Source organism: Vanellus vanellus, assembly GCF_965231255.1.
Source record: "Vanellus vanellus genome assembly, chromosome: 6".
In the NCBI taxonomy this organism is placed as follows: Eukaryota; Metazoa; Chordata; class Aves; order Charadriiformes; family Charadriidae; genus Vanellus; species Vanellus vanellus.
The window spans coordinates 42,197,577-42,220,689 of NC_138911.1; the positions used below are offsets into that span (position 1 = coordinate 42,197,577).

The 23,113-nt window shown below is 38.7% G+C and overlaps 1 protein-coding gene across 1 annotated transcript in view; it reads left to right on the forward strand.

Annotated features, from left to right (window-relative positions):
• AKAP6 (A-kinase anchoring protein 6) overlaps nucleotides 1–23,113 on the forward strand; it is a gene marked incomplete at its 5' end in the record, with an annotated part of 237,330 nt that overhangs the window by 204,367 nt on the left and 9,850 nt on the right. Inside the window, one exon of the mRNA XM_082484839.1 lies at nucleotides 3,100–3,315. Coding sequence (XP_082340965.1) covers nucleotides 3,100–3,315 — 216 coding nt within the window. The remainder of the gene's footprint in view (nucleotides 1–3,099; nucleotides 3,316–23,113) is intronic.

Consider the following 23,113-nt stretch of genomic DNA (forward strand, 5'->3'; position numbering starts at 1 on the left):
TTTGCATGTACAATTGCCTTATTGACAGGTTTTTATAGAAGCGTGCCATTTTAACAACAGCAGAACATGGATGGATATACAGCACTGCGGGATGTCATGTCATAGGATACAGGCAATTATTGCGTCCCTTTAGGACACTGTATACCAGATCCTAATACTGCTCAGACTCGTTATTGCTAGTGCTATTATGCAGGGTTTAAAGATGTCTTTACATGATTAAGTTCTCTGGCTTTTAAAGTATTGTTGCTATAGCCAACTCTTTCAACACGCTGTTAGATACAAGCACTTCATTCTTCTTCTGTTTAATATTAACCATAATATCATGTAATAAAATTGAAACAAAAGTGCCATAGGCCTAATTGTACTGTCACAGCCATGTAAATCAGAAATAGCTTCAGCAAAGCTACTGTTATTATGCTGGTGTAAAATTGATGTAAATTAGAAATGACTTGGATGCCGTAGCTCTGCTTGCAGATAACACAATGTAAAGGCCTCACTTAAACTCCTATATAATGGCTTATGAATGAAATACTCCTTACCTCATCGTATGATATGGTATTGTATCAGAAATGAGCAATATTTATAAGGGATGACATAAGCAGGCAGCTCAAGGTCCGTTAATGTTACAGGGCCAGCTTCTGAGCTGTATTGACTTCCATGAAGGTTATGCAGATCTACTTAGATTTGGCTGCCAGCAGTATGTAACTTGCCATCACTTTCATGAAACTGAATTGCTTAGCTGTTATACGATGTAAAATAAGAATCCTGACTTTATCTTTAGGTGGATTGTTTGGTTTGGGTTGGGTTGGGTTGGGTTGGGTTGGGTTGGGTTGGGTTGGGTTGGGTTGGGTTGGGTTTTTTTTGATGTGCCGTTAGGCTAATGAACAGCATCAGAAAGGAAATGTGCCAGACATGGTGGTTACATCCAGAACTATGTAGGAAACTAGTAATGAACTCTAGGAAAATAAATAAGGGCAGGTTCAGGAAACGTAAGTGAAAATGCAGCTCTGGTATAAATTGAATAATAAAATTCCTGGTCATATTTTGCCATAAATAGGGGTTTGGGAATTTGTCATTCACCTTATTTAAAATTCAGAAATATTAAAGGTACAGGGTTCTCTCATTATAGAAGTAATAGAATTCTAGCTATTACAGAGTTAGGGTAATTTAAATAGCTATAGAATGCATTATATCAATAAGTGGAACATCTGTATGAAATGTGTCCACCTGCTGATATACTACTCAGTGTACTTTACAATGAAATGTACTTAATCATTTTAAGGCGTCTTCTAATGAAGTCTTATCAGGATTAACATTTTGAACACAAATACTTTTAGGCATTAAAACTTCCGCTTTAAATGAGATTGCATTGTCTTGTTTACCCTTGTTGATTAATCAGCAATCTGTTAACTGTTAGAACGGCCCAGTTGTGCCAGTGAAAGTAGATTAGTAATTCAGCTCTGTTTGTGGGTTTAATCATCATTTCTCTTGAAGGCTTTGAATAAAAAAACACGCTTGCACGCTATCCATAGGCAAAGAAAAGATACATATTTTTAGATGTGTATACCAATGTTTTGCTTCAAACTTTCAGCTTACTATTATTGATCAAGCACATACTTTGAGCAGCAAAATACTTGTGTGAGGCACAACATTTCTCGGTATAAATTCCAATTTTTAAAGAAAAAGCGATATGAAAATCCGGAAGTTGAATTCCCTTTCAATAGAAAGTTATCGTTTCGCTAATAAAATTCAGGAGGGCAGGTCCTGATTTTTTATCACTTAATGCTTGTGAACAGCTTTGAGAGATGCGGTGGCGCTTTTTGTTTGCTTGTTATGATTAACTGAAAGCTTAAAGGCAAATACCTTGTCTTCAAAAAAGATGATAGTTCTGATTTTCTCATGGGGTCGTGCACTTTCATCTGTGGCATCCCACAGAGGGAAACAGATGTTGGCAAGTTACAATTTAAATTATCTGGAAAGCTCCCACGTGTGGAGCACAGTCCTGTTAAATTCAGGAGTAGCACAGGCCTATGATAATAGCTGAATACTTGAACTGTGCAACGCTGCAAAAGTGTAGGGTCTCAGAAGCGGGACCGAAGCAGTCATCCTCAGATGCATTTGTGCCTGGTGTACCCCAGCTCCCTAGATGCTATTATTAAAACACATTATGATTTAATAAAATCCTGAATTGACGCTGATTGACTGTACAGTGTGATTGTGGATGAAACCACTCTTGAAAGCACCCCGTGCCATTAACCTCTTCCGGGTGGTAGCTCTCTCCTAAGTTTTGGCATGTAGGGTGCGTTGTTTGTACTGCTATTCAGTGAGATTCTCAGTGTAGTTACTCTGGTTTCTGGCATAGAACCAACATATCCTGCCTCCCATCAATATTCAGCTATATTGGGGCTTAGCGATTATCTCCCGTCATGCAGTTCACATGAGACTGCATTCTTGGTAGCAGTGGAATCGGTGTGATGAAATAAATGCAGTGAATAGCTCATCTTTAAGAAGGATACAGTTATCAGAGTGTTCCTACATTTACTTGAATATGGAACTACCCTGGAAATACTGTATGATAACAAAAAACATCTGTAAAGAATTTTATACTGAATTTTCTCCTTCCTTAAGGTTTCTCCTCTGACAGGGTAAATATGACCCGTAATTTCTATTGTTTTTTCTAAATATATATATATTCTTTTGCATGCATACAATTTTTTCCCCCCGTTTTTTTTCCTGAAGAACTTCTGAAGCTGATTATTGTCAGGGTAACTCATTTCAGATGTGTCCCAGTTGAATGAAAAAAAAAGAAGAATAAACCAGTCTACACCATAAAACTTTCAACATTATTGAGACAGTTAGCTATGTGTGGCATTTGTTTGAAGGAGACTGAAAGTACCTCTACTCCTGTGCTATTAAGATTAAGACTGTGTTTATCTGAAAACAAAACATTAAGCTGTGACACTAAGCATGGGAATTTATGGAAGAGCTGAAAAAACTGTTGTAAGACAGAAATTGGGCACCGTTGAATATCAGATAATAGTTAATGTTTTAATTTGCAAAGTATTCCACGCTGACATCTGTTGTTTGTCTGTCCTGCAGTCTCTATGCTGTGAGATCAAACAGAGACGTCGTGGGGTAGCCTCAGTGCTGCGATTATGCCAGCACCTCCTGGATGACCAGGAGACCTGCAACCTAAATGCGGATCATCAGTCCATGCAGCTGATAATCGTAAACCTTGAGAGGAGGTGGGAAGCCATTGTCATGCAAGCTGTCCAGTGGCAAACAAGGCTACAGATGAGATTGGAAAAAGACTCGGTGAGTGGTGCTTGCTTTAAAAAGATCTCATGTGGTTTCCTTCTTCAGAAGAGACGCTTTTTCAGTGCAAGACAAACACGTTCATCTCAGAGTGTTTTCTTCTGACTGAAGGTGCCATTCCTAGTATTTACTGCCAACAAGCAAAGCTTTAGTTTTTCACAAAGCGTTGTATTCCATGGACAAAACTGATTAATAAGATAAACTCGCAATATACATGTTCTGTTTGCTGGATATTTAATCTCATCGCATCTGATTCTGTCAAGTAATGAAAACAGTCTTCTCCTGTTGCCAAGTCGCTCAGTACCTAACAGAACTGGGCCCAGAGACATATTTCACTGATTGTAAATATATTTCAGACAAAGTATTTTCTGTGTAAGTAAGACTGGTTTTAATTAGCATCCCAGCAGTAGCTGTGTATTTCACACAGAATGCCATGGGTATGTGATTAATATACAAATCTGTCTTATTTGAATATAAGTAAAATGCATTAATTTGCTTTTATCTCAGGGAAATGATTCCTAAGAGGCAAAATAGTACTCTGCTTAAACCATCCATTAAGTGGCATAAATTAGACAGCTTCTCTACAGCACAAAACTATATTACAATGCAGTATCTACATTAAAACAATAAACCATAGGAGGAACAAAATAATCCCTACTGTAACGCCCTTGACTCCAATGGATGAATTGGCTCAGCATGTTTTGTGCTACAATCGTAATGCTGAAGTCTGTGTACTGCAGCTACATTGACAGCAATGATAACCCTCTATGTAGTGCACACACTGAAGAGCCTTGATGAGATTTGAGAATAAGCGACGTAATTTTTAGGTTTATATCAAGCAAATAAAAAGAAAAAATGCTCAACACTTACGTGCTTCCTAGCAATTGTCTGACTAACAGTGAAATACTACTTTTGACTTCTTTTTTGTTAAAGTTCCTTTACAAAACTAGCTGTAATTCTCTTGTTCTGTTATGGTAGCGTAGTATGGAGATATACAAGATATTCCTGAGAAACACTAGCCATTCCTGAGTCTAGTTTAGACTATTAGTCTGAACAAACCAAGAAATGGTGAGTTAGAGAGGAGGATGCTGCCGATGAGCGAACCGTTGAAGGTGATATTAATCTGTTTCCTGCCTGCCTTTATCAAATGTTATAAAGTAGGAGTCCTCTGCCTGTTTGTTTTATTGTCTGCTTTGCTTTAGATATTGAGATAGAGATGGGACTTAAGAAAGGAACAAGATTTGAATAGACTTTTGGGACAAGTCAAACAGGGCATGTCTCTTTATGAGGCAACATGGAAGGAAGACATCGTTGAAAAGCAGATGGAGTGTCAGCGGTGGTTTTATAAGCATGGGAGTAGTCAACTGACAATGTAAGAAGAGCAGATAATTGAGAAGAGTCAGTTAAACCCAAAATTTGGTCTGGTTAGAAGTGTAAAAATGGTGAAGCTACATGTGATTGTACAAGGGTACAGAGAAAAGATTATTTTCTGGCCTTTCCTTATACATCTATGTGAAGAGAGGAAAGTATCAAATGAAGAGGAATGCCATTGGAAACAACCAAGGAGATCAACTAGGAGCTTTCACTATATGACCAGCAGAAAAAGGTCAAATCTTAATGATGCTAAGATTCCTCTCGTTGAGCTAATGGGAGCTGTAGATGTCACAGCTGATGCAGATTACCAGAGGGAGAACAGTCATACTGGCAGAGCATGAAGAAAAGAGGAGATTTGGGGAAGACCGAGCAAGAGTTCCATTTTGTCTGTGCCTAGTTTATGTTAATGGACATTAAAAAGGAGATATTTAAAAGAAAAGCAGAAGAGAGGGGTTAGATGCAAAGGAGTTTACTTGAGTCCTCAGTTCAGAGATGGGAATTGCAGGTATCTGAATGTGTATTATCATCTAAAAAGGAGAAAGGGAAGCAGGGAAGGAAAAAAGCTTGTTCGAGTCTAGTGAAAAGCAGAAGATGAAGGAAGAACAATTAGCAAAAAAAACCACAGAGGAGGTAGAAAAAGAATCTATAGAGTAGAAAAATCCAAGGCAGTAATATGTTGAGAGTCTGATCAAGTGGAGTCAAAAGTAAAACAGAAGCTGGTGAAATAAAAATCACGAGAAACTGTTAGAGAAATTTCAGTGGAATTAAAGGAAGAAACAGAATTGGTGAGGATCCAGAATAGAAATAGAAAATGGAGGTAGGGGTTTTAAGCACTACATTCACATTGAAATGAGAGGAAAATCAAGAAATAAAAAAAAAAAAGAAAATGGCATCTCAACAGTGGCAGAGTTCTTGAGTTTTGATGGTAATGAATCCGGGAAATCAAGAAATGAGAACAGAGGTAAGAGAAGTCGGCAGTGAAATAGGCTGGGCAAGTGGATGGGTTAGAAGATAAATATGAGACTGGAGAATAGAAAAGATTGACGAAGAAAGAAAATGTAGTAGTAAAGCCTTTTCATTCTCTTCAGAAACGCTAGTTATATTTTTGTGATAGTTTCATCTTCGGAATATTTTTAGTCATATTACTAATCTATTACATCAATAGCTCTAGTAAACTGTTGGTTAGTGCTACACAAAATGCTTAATGAACTGACCAGCAGTAGAAAAGACAGCTGAATTTTGGAGCTTCAAAACCAAGCGTGTGCAGTATTAGGCAACAGCCAAACCAAAAAATACCCTGAATTTTAGTTGCTAGAGGCTGAGTATGGCTGAGTTGGGTCTATAACGGCCCAAGAGAGATTGGACTGAATTTCTACTGTGCTCCTCTGAAAGCAAAAGTGCCACAAAGGTGATGAACTGCCTTTTTCATCTTCAAAACTTATCATTTTGTTGTAGTAAATATGTATTTTCTGTTGAACTTGGAACAGAAACAAGTTGCATTTGTGAGATAGCTTAGAGAGTGCTGAACGGAGGTCCAAGTTACTGTAGTGAAAGCACATTATCTCCTTTTGCATGTGGGCAGCTGCCGCGTGGAAGTGGTTTGCTGTTTGAAGCTGCAGTTACTCTAAATAAACTGTTATGAGCTAATTAGAGTTTGGCGCCGCTCTTGCAGCAGGAGCGAAGTCAGTCTTGTGTTGCTGTTGGGGATTGCAATCGATGAGGAGCTGAGGCATGGTGAGGGTATGAGCACTGCACTTTGTTTGATATCCGGACACGTGGAACTTCAGGAGGTGCATGCTGCTTTGTTCCTGCTTTGCCTGAGATAGTCTGGAGTTATTTGCTGGGCTGAGTTGACTTTCGGCAGGCAGGGGGTGTATCATTCTGTCTGCTGAGAAATGGCAGCTGTTTAGAGCTATCATGATGCTCATCTAATTTTCACTGTGGGCTGTTTTGTTTTGGATCCTCTCATCCTAGGCTTGTTTATAACAATATGATTCTTTGAAGGATGTCAGTATCTACAAGTTTCTCATGTTGCTAAAAGTATCTGTATTCTCAATATTTAAAGATGCCCCAGCCACTGCAGGATTCAGGTTTCTTTGTCTTCCCTGGCCTGAGTTGGCATGTTCTAGCCTTCCTTTTCACTCAGTTCCTGTGTAGTCGTTTCTTGGGTAGGTACCAGGACTGTTTCTTCTGCTTCCCTATCTCTCTGTATTTGATGGTGTGCCAGTCTTGGCACACAAACAGTATCCCTTGGTAACAAGTCTTTATTTGTGGTTGCCCACGAAATACTGTAATTTATGAAAACAAATGAGATGGTTTTATACCCTGATGGCATCTGACTCGCTGACAGTAAATAAGATAGCCCAAATGATTATATTGCCTCATATAAGTGCAAGAGTCACTGGCATCTCCTACTGTCTTCTTAATTTGTGTACTGGGATCTTCCTTTGTCCTTTTCCTGCCCCTTTTTACATTCAGTCACTTATCTGGGCCACTTATAGCGTTACAGAGGTACGCTGGAATTAACCACAAAAGGCTCTTAGGTTTCTTTTGCATTGTTTGCCTTCACTGATGGTTTTCAGCAGTGTTTAATTTTGCTCAACTTTTACCATAGCGGGCAGCATAAGTTTGCAAATAACAAGAAGATATTACCATGTACTACAAGCACCTGCAGTTTGGTAAAAGATGTCCTTCTCATAAACCAACAGTTATGTCTAGAATATGAAATTATCAATAAGAATCACTCCAGAAGAATTAAATGTAGTTAGATTTAGTAGGTTAACTTAGCTATAAAGAATGTAGTCTTCATACAATGAAAAAACCCACAAAGATTACTTTTAAAAAACAGTAGGACACTTGTCTGTTACTGGAAGCAGTCCTAATCTGTTTTAGCAAAAGAGGGTTTTATTTCCCCCATCTGTTGTGGGGTTTGTTGGGTTTTTTTTTTTTGGTAAATTCTTTTCCCCCAGATTTATCATTCCATAGTTTGCTGATATAATGTTATACGTCACCTAAATTTTAGCTTCAGAGTTACACAGATGCCTTATAGTTTACCTAACAAGACCCTGCTGGCAATCATCTTAAAAGAAAAAGGAGTCTGTCTGGCAATTGCAACAGCAATAGCAACAATCTTTAGTCAACTAAACCCAAAATTGCCATCTAAAATTCCTGCTCAACAGCTGGAGAAGCTTTAACTCACTGTGCACTTTCCTTTAGAGGGTCTAGTCTACTTGAAAGACTGAACAGTTAAAAAACAATTTGGGATAGACTCAGTCATGGTCATGCACGCACGTTTACAACAGTAAAGTCAAAGAGGGAATATGTATGTTGGTTTATGCATTTTTTTTTTTTTTTTTTTTTTATCTTTTGCTCAGCCAGTGGTATACCCAATGTAAGTTATGTGTTTAGCCTCAGTGGATTATTCCAGCAGCTACAGATGTTCACAGTTTGGGGATGTCCTGCCCAGGTCAGATATGTCTCTATATAGAAAGCCATTTCCATAGATGACCATGGAAATTAACTTTTCTGGGACTGTTTTACCAATACTGGAGTATGTAAAACTGTTACACTGCTATGGCTGAGAGAGAGACCAAACTGTGGTTTCTAATGGATTTTACTTCTTAAGTTGCAATTCAATAGTCCTGCCTTTTTGGTGACTGGAGAAACTGCTTTTTCTCCAGACTGCTCATTCATTGAATGAGAAACATATCTGTTTTATGGAGCAGACAATCTCTTTTCTTATTCAACAGAGAGGGCTAATTATTGAAGGGACGGTATTAATCATGCTTTTAAAATGGAGATTTTGAGCTAAGGCAATTTGGGTTAAGGTGCTGTAATTCTCACATTGTCCTGAAAATGTATGAAATATTCATTTGTCTGATCACTAAGTTCACTACTATGCTTCCAGAAAAAAAAAATAATTATTTTTATGTCTCTTGTTCTCCTGAGTCATCCCATGTGTACGCTACACTGTATGTCCAGCAAAGCCCCCGTCTGTATTGGCTTGAAAGTATGCTGTACATCCAGCCACATAATTGAAAATAATAAGGCCACAATAAATGGGATGGCCTTGGGGTATAACACCCAAGGGATTCAATTGGTGTCGCTTTGCATCAATGTCCATGCATCATGGTAATTGAGGTAACATAACCAATTACCACATTTTAATTAGAGTTGTAAGGACTTGGGAAAATCTGCAACGGTGAGACAGCTCACTTTAAAAAAAAAAAAAAAAAAAAAAAAAAAAGGCGGGGGGGCACCTCTCTTTTCTCTCTTTTCCACAAGCTTCTTTCTTAGGATGTAGCGAGCCTGCTTAAAGCTCTGTTTAGGATTTTTTCCAACTTCCTCTTGGTTTCATTCTTTATAATGCACTTTGAAAAACAAATTGTTTAAAAATACTGTATTGCTTCTGATCTGGTATCTTTATCCCTTATCTATTTCTGTGATGCTTTCTGGAAAAGAAAAAGGTTTTTAATAATGCTAGGCATGGTGTCTCCCCTTCACTTCTCTATATTTAATTCACTGGTGCAATATTTTTTCAAGCCATAGACTGACACTTGTTCTAAGCTTAAAAAAAAAAAAACCAAACAAACAACAAAAAAAAACCCAAAAAACAACAAACCCCCTGCCTTCAGATGTGAAAAATGAATTTGTCATTGTTCAGTTCCTTGTTAGATAGCTTCCCTAAACTAAAACTTGCTTTCTGAAAGATTCTTATTTTATCACAAGCCATTATTTTTTAAGGTGAGATCCATCTAAAAATCTTGCATAAAATTTAGAAGTTCATCAGAAGTGCCTAATACAGCAAAGTACTGAGGGATGATTAACTTAATTGGTTGAGGAGGGCATGTTGTAAAGTGCTGAACACCTATTACATGATCTAGCCCTCACAAAGTAATTATTTAATGACTTATGTTCAAACCTTTACAAACTGTTTTTTTCATTATCTATCACAAGTCATTTTTGTTTTGATATTGGGCCTCTTTGTAGTGTAGTGTATGATGGTACAATCTTGATTGCTCCTATTTGTTTCTGTCAGTCACCTTTTACTCATATTTCAACACTGAAGACTGCTCACTTTGGTACTTCCTTAAAATATGTAGGTTTTTAAGTGATTGGTTATTTGATTTTAGAGTCTGTGCTGTGATGCACCGTCCTTGTACTTGAGGTGCCTGTGTTTTTTGAGCTTCAGGGTTGCATTGCGTACCTGAGTTGTGACATGGAATAACTATCTGTAGGATCTAAAAGAAAATTACGTTAAATGGTCTAAATTTTTCTTGACTTTAATTGAACGTAGGTGATATGCCCCGCATTCTTGCAAAAAATTCTGTATTTCTCATAATTTTCTTGAGGACCAGCCATAGTTACGATGGCAGCCACCATGGCAGCGTGCAGAGTCTGGATGATCTGGCAAAAGTAAAGCTGGTAAAGTCCTTCTTGTTGAGCAGATCTTGGTAAAAAAATTGCAGACTCAGTGGAGTTTAGCCAAAATTAATTAAAAATTCAGATAAATGCTGTGTTATATTGTTGCGAAAATCGTCTGAGTGGTCACCTGCAGTGGTAGCTTTTTAGAGTGAATAAGAAGAAAAAGAATACATTTAAGTCTTTCCATAGAGGTCTCTTCATCCTCACAAACTGCAAAACTTTCTGTCACAACTAACAGTTTAGGGCAACAATCCAGAGGTGAAATACTCCATGCGACATTACCTATCTGCTAAATTATTCGACTGTTTCCCTCACCTCTGGCAGATGTTGTCATGTTTTGCCATGGCTTTGTAAAATGATGGGGAGCCCAAAGGGTACATTCAAACTCATAACCCCAGCCAAACCAGAACAAATTACAGTCCTTTGAGAGAGCAAAACCTCAGAGGTGATCATCTGTGCTCACTGCCACCAAGTCATACTTTAAGCGGCTGCTCTAATTTCAATCACTTTATGTGATGCTCTAGTTGTTGGCTGGTTTAGGCAAGGAGAGGCTAACGGTTAATCCAGACCCTAGAGACTAAGGCAGCCCTATTTCACTATTTCACAATCTCTCATAGTAAGCCGGAGCTCTCCCCCTGGAGAGGGTGGAAAGTAAAGGTACGTACTCTTAACTTTCTCTGGAGTCCCAGGAGATGATTTGGGAGTGGGCTGAACAGTTAAGGTTGAGAGCAAATGTACTCACCAATTCTACCGTATTGCTTGTGTGACCTTTGTTCTTTTCTGTTACTGAAAGGGGATCATGGCACAGAAAGTCTTCACGTGTAGCACAGTTTCTGTACGGACAGTGGTAGGAATAGGCTTTCCTGTGGAGCCTCTTCCAGAGGTCCATAAGGTGAACCACCTGGAGCAGAAAGAGTAGTTCAGCGCTCTGCACTGAAATTTCCAGACATACAGCATTTCCTGCTAATGTTGATGGTGTCGCTTACATCTCAATTTGTAGCTTCCAGTATAATGAATCCTACAAGAACGTTTCTTGTAGCTCCTTCAACCACAGTCCTACAGTAGCAGGTTTCAATCACCATCCACCTCAACTGGAGTGAATATACTTCTTTGAGACGCGTGTTTCTCTTCTGTGACTCCCCGCTAATTCTGCAGACACATTTAGTTTCTTTGCCCTCTCCAGGGTACCCAGCAAACTTTGTAATGTGAGACGTGAAAGTTACTATTTTGTTGCTGCCATGAGCACAGGAAGATAAATGAAATTACATTAAATGTAGAGTTATTTTAATGGGAAAATCAATTGCTGCAATACTTAATTACCCCAAGCCCCCTTTGATATTTTTTTTCCTGACAAAGCACACAACATTTCTGTGCAGTATTTGAAATTTACTTGCTTTTTTAGAAGACGGGATCCTTTATGAGACTGGGAATGCTTCATAAGGGCTGATCATGATTTTAAACAAAAAGGCTACAAAAGCAAAATAAACAATACCTATATTTCCTAGTATTATTTTTAAACCAAACATAATTGCTTGATCACGTATAACTACTGTCCACAGACCACACTACTGTGAAAAACTGACTTCAGATGTTCAAAGAAGAAAATATCATGGTCACTGTGTTACAGGACTAGGTTCTTGGTGTTATAATTAGCTCAAAGCATAGCGTCTGAATTGGGTATAAAACACCATGTCTGTACTAATGTTTTTTAATAGTATCCCGTGAGCAGTCTGTTTCAGTGGCTGTGACAAGTCTTCTCTTTAAGTCCCGAATGCTTTGAATCTTTTTCTCTATTATGCCCTGTAATATTAGGGGAAGAATTGCATAAACTTGCTGTCTCAGTGCCACAAAGTTTTGTATATACATCTACATCTCTCTATATTTATATTTTAAAAGGATTACTTCTTTGGACTTCTTTTGTATTCCTTTTCTGGTTAATGCAGTTTTAATCTGTTCAAATGTGTAAATTCAGAGAGAAGGAAAACTGATGTATTTTGAAGTTGCTTGAACACTGTAAACTGTTATATCTCAGGAACTTTCCAGGCTGGTTGGTGGTGCTGCGTTACCCAGTGAGAAGCTGGAAATCTTTTCTTTTGGGGATATACAAAGCTTCCTCTTTTTCTTAACACACAAAGTAAAAGGTACCCAATGAAATTATTAGGCAGGAGATTCAAAACAATCAAAAGGGAAATACTATTTGCAGTGCATAATAAAACTGAGACTTTTTCCTACAGGATGTTATGGATAGCAAAAATACAAATTAGTTCCATAAGTAATTAGAAAAATTAATGGAGGAAACATCAGTTAATGCTTATTATTCCAACTCTAAAAGACCCCAGAGACTGGCTTCTCAAATTTGGGATGGCAGCTTCTATACCATTCTATGTGTTTGAGGATTTTTTAACTTTTCCATAAACATTCACGACTGGCCGCTGCAGGAGATGGACTCAGCTGAACGGACTGTTGATCTCACCCAAAATGACAGATGCTTTTTGAAAGCACATGGACTTGCAGATTTGAAGGCCTACCTGTACTATATTTTTATGTACAGCAAAGTAGTTTTAAGGAATGCCTAGAGGGTTTTCATTGTATTTGGGTCTTTTGCTATTTCCAAAGGCTGAGATGTGGTCATGTAGGTAGTCTGCTTTCCCTCAAAGAAAACTTCAAAAAATCTACCCACTTAAGAGTTTTTCAAGATCTTTCTGGCACTTTTTTCTGTAAAATATACAGAAAATATAATACATACATCTACTTAATATTTAAATATATACATACATTTATGTGTCAGAGGTACTATAACATACATTAAATAAAATGTAAATTGTTGGCAATGATGATCCAAATTTCATTTCTCCTTACATATAAGACATTTGTGTCATCGCTGTAGCTCTAATCCATATTCAGCTCTTCATGTTTGGTGTGCAGTAATATGTAAATTACCTAGCCAGCTGCATTAAGCAGTGTTTGTTTATTCTATTTCTTTTGGCATAGCATATAACTGAATTTCTGCCAAAAATGTGGCTGCTTCAGGGAACACTGTTCGAGTAGAAGGAAGTTTTGAAAGGAAACGCACATCATAAGTCTTTACTCTGTGAAACAGTAAAATCAAAACAAACTTTCTGTTCATAAAAATATCTGTATTAATGCAAAATAATGGGCTTGTAAAATACAATGAGCGAACTGAATGTTTTTAGAACGCTCTGTTTACATTGGCTTTGTAAGCAAGAATACAATACTAAGAGGCAGTGGATTTTTCATACGTGGGACGGGTGACTAAAACTGGTGAAACGAGAAAATGGAAAGTTTAGGAGAAATTATTTTAAAATGGCATATTAATCTCCCCTAACACGTAGCATTTAAATGCATTTAAATTTAGAAAGCAGTGAAGTTTAAGTGTTAAAAAAATTGCATTAATGATGCATAGAGCTATCTACTTACGAGGCAGTCCTTTCAGTCTTCCAGTCTGACACTTCCTTTTTTATCCAGCCAGCTAATTTCCCCTCTTTTGTGAGGAGTAACTGTTTTCACACTAGTGCTTGCCCAGCAAGTCTCCTCATTGTTTCATGGTTAATTATCTTCTTGAGCTTCACCTTCTCGAGTGAAGGGAGAAAGACCGGGCCTCCCCACAGCTCTAATGAAAGCTAGGTTTTAGAGATGCACTGTGTGAATAAATGCGGTGTCTGATCTAGCAACATAATAAATGAGTTCCTAAACTTTATGGAGTCACAGCTCATCCAGCAGGTTTACTGAACAGTGTGGAAAGATGCTTTCTTTTTAAAAATCCTTTTCTGTTTTTAAAAGGGGGGAGGGATATTTCTTCAGTGTGAAACCAAATACCATAAACTGTTCGAAAATCTCCAAGCATTACTAAAAAAGGTGCGTGTCAAACATTCAGTTTCATAGAATCATAGAACGGTTTAGGTTGGAAAGGACCTTGAAGATCATTGAGTTCCACCCCCCCTGCCATAGGCAGCGACACCTCCCACTAGATCAGGTTGTCCAAGGCCTCGTCCAGCCTGGCCTTGAACACCTCCAGGGATGGGGCCCCAACAACCTCTCTGGGCAACCTGTTCCAGTGCCTCACCACCCTCAGAGTGAAAAACTTCTTCCTAATGTTTAATCTAAACCTGCCCTCTTCCAGTTTAAAGCCATTCCCCCTCATCCTATCGCTACATGCCCTAGTAAAAAGTCCTTCCCCAGCTCTCCTGTAGGCCCCCTTTAGGTACTGGAAGGCCGCAATAAGATCTCCCCAGAGCCTTCTCTTCTCCAGGCTGAACAGCCCCAACTCTTTCAGCCTCTCCTCACAGGAGAGGTGCTCCAGCCCTTGGATCATCCTCGTGGCTCTCCTCTGGACACACTCCAGCAGGTCAGTTTCAGTACAAACCTGAGCTGCTGCATGGAAGACTTTGAGCTCTATGCTTTAAAGTTGTATATGAACACTTACAGTAATAATACTAATAGCCCCGTGCCCCTCAGTTATTATACCGCTTTATAAACTCTTGGTACTCATTGGAATTTTTGTGCCTCCCCAGCACTGAAAATAGCCCTTGTGGATAGACTTAAACCTTCAGTTTATGTTCCAATTGGAGCCCAAGTTTAAACTCTGTAACATTTAAAAGAAACTCTCTTGTAATAGAAGAAAGTTGAACAATGGCAATAGTGGTTTTGTAATAATGAAGTACTCCTCATTGTAATTTTGTACTCAGCCAAACTAAGGCAGGCAAATACAAGCATCTCACCATAACAAGATATAGTTGTCCATTATTTTGTCTACAAAGTATGCTTATATTAAATAATTTCTCAGGTGACCAAACCAAAGTGTGCATATAGCACTGGTACTCGAGACATTGCACAGGATCCATTCGATGTACTAGATTAGAATGAAAATGCCATTCCTTTTTTTCCAGCCAGCTCCAGGGCTTTGTTGGCACCTATTATGTACAGAGAAAACTATAAACATCATCACTTACCAGCGATGGAGACAAGAAAAAAAAACCTGGAAGTTCAAGGATGAGATGATCGTAGTGAAAGAGCTCTGCCTAGGGACCACTTGGAGATAAGGACAGTGTTTCTATTTTGCAACATTTGAAAAGCAGCTCTTCTTAGATATAGGCTGTGTAATGGCAAGGAGCAGTTGTATTGTTGTAACCTCCAGGTGCTTACTATTGTAATTTTGATTCACCACCAGGAGAACTCTCTGCCATTTAGTGACAACTGTGGTGTTTAACTTAATGCTTGGAAATCCATAGGTAGGCGGACTGTGCAAGTACTTACAATATGCATCATTCTTCTAGCTTTTGACTTCACAATACTTGCTTGTTGACTGCTCTCTAGTCAATATCCCAAATTTGCAGATGGTGAATCAATGACTTCAGGAAGTGCCTGATCTGAGATTACAAAGAAATTCTGTTGAAAATTTAAATAGGGGGGAAAAGAGTCCGTTCTCTTCGATGACATGAATTAGGCTAAATTTGGTAGTCCCTCAACTGCTTCGTAAGGAAGAGATACTGATGATAGAGCCAGATATTCTTCATGCAGTCCTGCTATTCATAAATAATAGATAAAGCCTCCCTTTCCAGTATACAGGAAGAATTTTTATTTAGAAATTCAAGCCTCTCTCCTCCAGCTCTCAGTGATAAAACTTTCTAGGTTTCTCCTAAGGTCAAGCTCCCAAGGGCTTATGTCCTATTCTTTTGTACCTTATATCTATCTGTTTCTATGGTGATTCTCACTCTTTAGTGTTTCTCACAAACATTCGTTTCTGCTGAAACAAAGCTCTTAAAAACTCTATGATTCCAGGTGTCCTGATGTGCCTGTGTAGGCTGGAGATGGCTATTGTGCCTACTGAGTCCGTTTATAGAGTTCACTGAGTTGTTGTGGCTTAACTGAGAGTATACTGTTAACGGAGTACCAGTTCCAATGTAAATGATACTAAATTGAAAGTATTCTTAATGAGTATGCAGACCTCTTAACTAGTAAAAAGAGAGAACAATAGTGATTTTATTGTGCCACTGTAACTTTGCTAGTATGACATTGTTCATGGGCATTTGAATGCAAAATGCGACTGGTTTGCATCAATACGGGTGTACCAGTGAAAAATTGTGCTGAAGTTCTGCAGTGCAGACAAGCAATAGTTAAACGTGTTTAAGCATCGTCAGTTCCACAGATTTTCTGGTTTTGATAGACTTTTTTGTCTTTACCAGAAAGACTGATCTTTGATTGGGTCAAAGTCTGAGACTTGGCACGGATGAACTCCCACCAACTTGCATGGGCATGTATCTGAGGCAGAGTGCCAGGATTTGCTCTTTTCTGAACTAGGTGTGCATGGCAACATTTTGGGTTTGGGTAATGCTAGGAATGTTTTTCTAAGAGTTTCATCAAGGGCTTGTGTTGGATTCTAGCACAAAGAAAATCATATATTCCTCTGAAGTAAAGGTGAGACCGAAACGACATTCAAGGGCGAAAAATCCTGTCATGTAACCTCTTGACAGATGAAAAGAAAACTACAAAGCAGCAAAAACAACAGTCAGTAAAATATGCCATGTAGCCAGGTTTTCTCATCACAAAAAAAGAAAAAAAAAAAAGCCCAAATACACAAGTTGGAATATAGGTCTGGGATTGTAAACCTATTTGGATGACAATATGATTCGATATAAAAATGTTATAGATGTTCTTCTGCTCTCTAGTAGCATTTAAAGGGCTTCTCCAGCAAATGAGAACCAGAGATGTTAGAAAGCCGTATGAGGATACAGTGGCAAAAGAGGATGTCACTGCTTCCATAGAGGCTGGAAACCAAATTGGTAGTGTGATAGCAGTGATACTCTGGGCACAGTGCAGGGACTAAAGATGTCGAGTCCCTGCTTTTGCCTTGGTCTATGATAGAAGTAAATTCCTGCAGGCCTTCTGATGATGGTGCTCACCTTCTGTTCCAGCCTGGCTTGTCTGCGCTGACTGGTGTGTGGTGGAGGGGCTGGAGCCCTTCACTTTTTCTTTTGGCCATCTGGCACCATGGGCAGCTTACCAAGAAAGTTAGAAGACCCTCACAGGACTCATGCGCAGGCACGACTGACCCCACAGTGTTACCTAGCATCATCAAGGGATGTTTAAATAGCAGCAGAGTGTTTAGAGGATGGCCAGTTTCTCTGACTTTTTAAAACAACTCTACTACTAAGAGGGAATAATAGTTTTCAGTTAGGCATCCTATTTCATCTGTTGTTAGAAGGTGTGCCAAAAAACCTGCTGTCATGGTAAAGAAAATTATCAGTTTTAAAACCTGACAATCCTGTCCTCTAGGCTTTTATTTCTGAGTGCTATCAGAGAACTTCAAGTATCATCATAAAGACAGGTACCTGAGCAATGGTGGAACCTCAGTTGTTCCCATAAGACCCACCGTGCAGTGAGACCCTTGCAGGTGACATCTGTGACTGCACAGAGCAGAAGCGAAGTCGGTGTCCTTGTGGTGGTATGGGAATCTGTACGTGCAACCACCCATGTAGGACCCTGGCAATACCTGTAAGCATCCATAATACCTAACAGAAAAACACAAGTTCTGCATGTGCAGGAGTGAGCATATTATTACATTGAGGGAGGCAATAATGATTGTAAAACGAGGCAAGAGAAAGTATGAACCATAGTTTTGGATCTTATTTTCTCTGGAAATAAACATGTACCTTCTTCTTTTAACTGTATTTATAACAAATACATATGTTAACGATCAGTTTCTCTAGTGATCTGTGATCAAACATACTGTTTCTATATATTTTGAGACCATATTTCAATGTGCAGTTCACTTCAGTATTACACACATGGAATATTATGCATATGCTTATGCATATTAAAATGGGGTTGGGAAATGGGGACAGTTTCCTTGTTGGCTATGGTATAGGGAACCTCATTTAGAAAATGAACTTAAGTGAAGCAGAGGTGAAGTGGGTACTGTAGGCATGACTATTTCCCTCAGCAGAAGTACTTGGCATGCTTGCATTTTTCAAAAGACAAAATCATGTTTGTCTTCCTTGAATGTGCACACATTCCTGGAGATGGGGGATGGTTTTCTTTCTTTTCCTTTTTCCCCTGGCCCCTAAGTGCAGTTGAGTTTGGATAATTTGTCCGCAGCAACTGAAGGATATGTTGCAGGGGAGGGAGGAACAGAGTTTGTATTTATTATTGTAAAAGCTCTTTTTTTCATGTTAATTCTTTTAAAAAAATATAATGGTACGTAGGGGTTACATTACAGGCCTGTTTCACCAACACAAAGTATCTGTACTGGAGTAGCACATGCAAATGAAGCTGAAACAGAGAATCATTGTTTAATAAAATTTGCCGCAGAAAAGGCAAAACTATCTGTGTTTTAGTAAAGGAAACAAATGAAAAAATGCTTTTCTGAGACCTTTCCTTAAAGAACACTGGGGTTGAGGAAATGTCTTTATTTGGCTTAGTAATCTTATTTCTTCCCATTAACATTTTCAGCAGATTAACTGTTTAACCATTAAACACCAACCCTACAAGCATTTAAGGGCACACTTAACTTAGCTCACATGAGTTATCCCACTGAAATGGGAATACTGTCCTGAGCAAAATAGTTCAGAGTTCAGATGAGGAACAGGTCAAGTCCTTAAAGCGGCACTTTCAAATACGTTAGAATGAATTCAACCTTTCACTCTTCTGAGTCTGTAATTTAATTGGATCTTGACTAATTTATATTAGAAACTTTTCATGCAACAGTAAATGCTTCCTAGGTATTGTTTATCTAGTGATCAGATTTTAAAAATAGGAATATGCCTAATATTGTGCATCTTTTTGTTGTTGTTGCATTGTTATTTTTTACTTGCTTGGTCAAAACTGTTTAACTTTTACTGTGAACCATGTGACCATCGAGATCTACTCTCGAAGTAGTAGTGTTTAGTGAGTTTATAAGGATGAAGTCACTCTGGCCTACTTTAAAGATACCCATTTTTAGAAAGGTGACATGTATACACACATACACACACATATATAGGCATGTGTATATTTATGCGCTCACACCCTTGCGCATGTAGAAAACGAGTTTCTAAATTCCAGGGAATTTAGTGCAATCAGTTACACCAGCTGGTATCCAAAGATTTTTTTGCCAGACAGAATGGTACCTTTGCAGCACGTTTTGTCGCAGACTTCAGCAAGGCCAGGGCTTAAGAGCGACCGTAGAGGGCTCACCCCTCTGGAATCTGAAGCTCTGTAGCACACTCAAAGCTTCTCTTTAATTGTAGTCTGCCTTACATGTGGATATCAGCATGTCTGTCTGTGACAGACCCCTTTCTTGTTGGGTATTGTGGTTCCAGGAGTGATACCTTGAACCAGGCTAGGTAGAGCATCCTTTGAAGCCTGTAAGTGCAAACTCTCTGGGAAAGCCACGTTCATCCTTAACTGAAATGGGATAAAAATCACGGTGCAGCTCTCCCACAGGTAAAGTTTTCCCAACTGGAAATGGCAATAGAAGATTTGTCTGCTTTGTGTAAAAGATGCATTGTGCAATACTATGCAGTTCCTTGGAATGAAAATCAAGACAGACAGGAGAAGAAACAACAGCATTTTTTCCCAGTAAAGTAAGCAATCAGAATTTAGCTCTGACACCAGCTGGCACTTACAGTGTTTTACCTTCCATCCTCTGTATAACACCAAGTAAAGGATCCGTTTGGGGAATTTTAAATGTTCTGTTGGCAAGACCTAATAATCTATTCCTCTCATGATAACTCTGATCCTCCAGCACTATCCACCTATTCACTGAGCAGCCTGGTAAGGAGACATCTGACATGATAAAAGTATTCCTCAGCGATTCCTGGTTTTTACCTTGCCACTGCTGTCAGTGCAAACATAGGTTGGAGCGACACCACCTCCCATTCTTCACACCAGAGCTTTACTCACGAGTCTGTGTGGTGCTTCTCTCTCCAACAACTACCGCAATGTCTCAAGGCTCTTTCTTGTTTGAGCAGCTTCCTAAATTTTGTAAAAAAGAAAGGGAAAAGATATGCCCCTGCTAAAAATGCCAAATACAAATATTTTTTTGGCTTAAGCAGAGCAGTTTGTTTCAAAGTTAAAACTTGGTCTGTACTTGGGAAGGGCTGCCAATCTAGCTGATAACTCCTAAAGTTGTACCGGTAACTTTCTTCAAGGGAGATAACGCTTATAAGAAAAGTAGCAATTTACTAATATCAATTCAGTCAGTTCTTTGGACAGAGAAAGCTATGCTGGTAAAATGTCCATATCTGGATAAGAGACTTTGGAATTATAGCTGTGACAATCAGAAGAAAAAAAAATGTGATCAAATCCCTTCCCATGACCAGTTGTGCTATGCCTGCACAACTTCGGAGTATATACCAGACCTCAGAAAAGCATGTGCATTTGAAGAATAAAAAATAGGCTTTGAAGCAAGGAGCACTCAGTGAAGATGAACAGGCTGAGGTCACAACTCTACATGTTTTATTGTTTTAGTCCATCTGACTTGCAGAACAAACAACGCAGCCAAGTGCTGATTTACAGGGGGAAGGTTATCTTCCTGACCAGTAAGGACCAAATGTTTTGGTTTTGAGAAACAAAATCAGATTCTATGGAACATAAAATCCTTGGAACCTGCTGCTGATTTCCTGCCTTCGGGGATTTCTGTTTGCAGCTGGCAGAAGCTTAAAACAGTGAAATCGTGCTGTTAAGGAAGCTTTTCACAGCAAAGTCTTCCTAATGCTAAGTACGACAGAGTCGTAAACCATGCCACAGAGAAAAAAAGTGATTGTAGCTGATTTCTTGTTTAATCTAACAGGTTTTCCAACTAAGGTAATTTAATTATTGTCATTCTCTTGCACCAGTTTTTGCTTGCAGGTTGGTTAAGGGTCAGCTACGGGTGGAAGGCTGGGTCCAACTGCGTACCAGCCAGGAGCCATTATGAGAATATGGCAAACTGGCAAATCCAAATATGGATTTCTGAACTCCATGATGTAGAGAACTGCTCTGATAGCCTTAGTTGTCTAGCAAATGGGGGGTTTTATGGTAGTTTAACATTTAAGCTATCACTAGCCAATATCTCTCAGGAAAAAACACAGGTTTCTAACAAATTTACTCCATAAAAGCTTTGGGGTGGGTAGATCAACAAAGTGACTCTAGCCTCCACCAGGCATGATAGATTCTTAAAATACCAAAAGCCCCCTAACCTGCCAAGGAGGAAAAATGTGCTTGGCACCCATATTTCTGCCCGTGATTATTTGAGATTTCTTAACACAGCTGCAGTAACTTACAACTAAGCCCAATGAAGCATGAGGACACAGATTTATCTTACCCGGAGAATGTCTCTGTTTATCAAATACATTAATAATCATATCACCCTGCTGAATGGTGGATAGCTACTCTGCCAATTTGAAGAAAATAATTTTTCCTTATGTCGGTTGAGTGTTTTAGCCATTGGTCTACTGGACATATGGGGACGGGCTAGCCTTGTGTCTTGCACAGAAACAGTGCCACCTATATCCATAATTAAATAGACACTGGAGCGGGGATTTGGATCTATCTGTGCTTCTTGCCAGTCAAATGTGTGCTGCAGGATAAAATTCTCCTCCTCTATCTAGGATCTAATTAACATTTAATTGTTTTATGAAAAATGAAACAGGAGAAGCAGGATTCTTTTCAGAACAGCATGTAGGTAGGGCTTCTCCTGAGGGAATGGGAACCTGGTTCATGTCTTTTACGCTCAGTCTGACAAAGCGTCCCACGCCCAAAATCGGTGCCCTGGCTATTGAGCTGTTGGAGAACATCCCATGATTTCTCACAAAAGGGCTGAGCAGCTTTAGTTCCTGCTTCAAAAAGAGAGTTCCCAGCTGAGAATCGAAGTCCGAGATACGTGCCTTGCCCTGCATAATTAACCTTGGCTGAATCTTGATGAATCTAAGTCAGTAACTAAGTTGTGTACAACTGCACTTCGTTGGACTACAGCCTCCTTTTATCTGCTTGTATTTCTGTAACTTTGTAAGTTTGCTGTGATTTAGATTGCTGTTTGGCATGTGATCAGTGCTGTATTTGAAAAACAAAACTTGCTCCAAGAAAGCTCGAGAGAGCAAGAGATCATAGTTGAAAGGTTTTTTGGAAAAAGCGCTTGTTTTTCTGGATACAAACGTCATTGTTCAGCTGTTAAGATGATTTAAACTAAACAATTCTACATTAGTTAACAGTTCTGTTACAATACTTATTGTATAAGCAAAGTTTTCCCTAAAGTGGATGCCTCTCAGTAAGTAGAAAAATAAAGTGAAATTAATTTGTGGTCAGAGGACCAGCCCCAAAATCAGGGACCACTTCTATCTTATTTTGAGAGGTGTAAGGTAAGTCAGTACTGTTGGCCATTTCACACATCAGATTTGAGTGAGAAAAGTTGTGAAGGTGTTCTTTCTCTCTTTTCCTCTGTGAGGAAAAATTTTGATACTATGTGTTCTGACCCCATAGTAGCAAATATTACTGGAAAGTTACAAAAGTCTTAAAAAAAAGCAAACTAAGTCTAGCTCAATTTTTTATTAGCCCTCTCCCAGAGAAAAGTGTCAGCACAGACAATATTTGAAATTCACATAGTATTTGATTAGACTGATTGATTGTGCTTACAGCTGAGGATATTAACATTCATTAGTCTTACTGGTCATTAGTACTGCCTTTATTATCAAGTAAAGAATAAATAGAAATTCTAATAAAAATACATCATCTTGTAGTTTCCAGTGCATTAGATCTGTAGTTTTAAGGCGGACAATACAAAAGTTTGTTATAAACATTTCAAAAATCCTTTAATAAATCCTTTATATCTTAACTCTTTCAAACTTGAGCAGGCTAAGAGAGATTCTTGTATTTTCAACTCAATAAAGTGCTAATGGCATGTTTTTTACTAACAGGCTTACTAACACACTCCTATGTGATTCTGCAGAATGGTTAAAGCTTGTTACATATAAAATGACTAACCACAATTAATCTATATTTAAGAAAAGTCAAACTCCTTTATTAT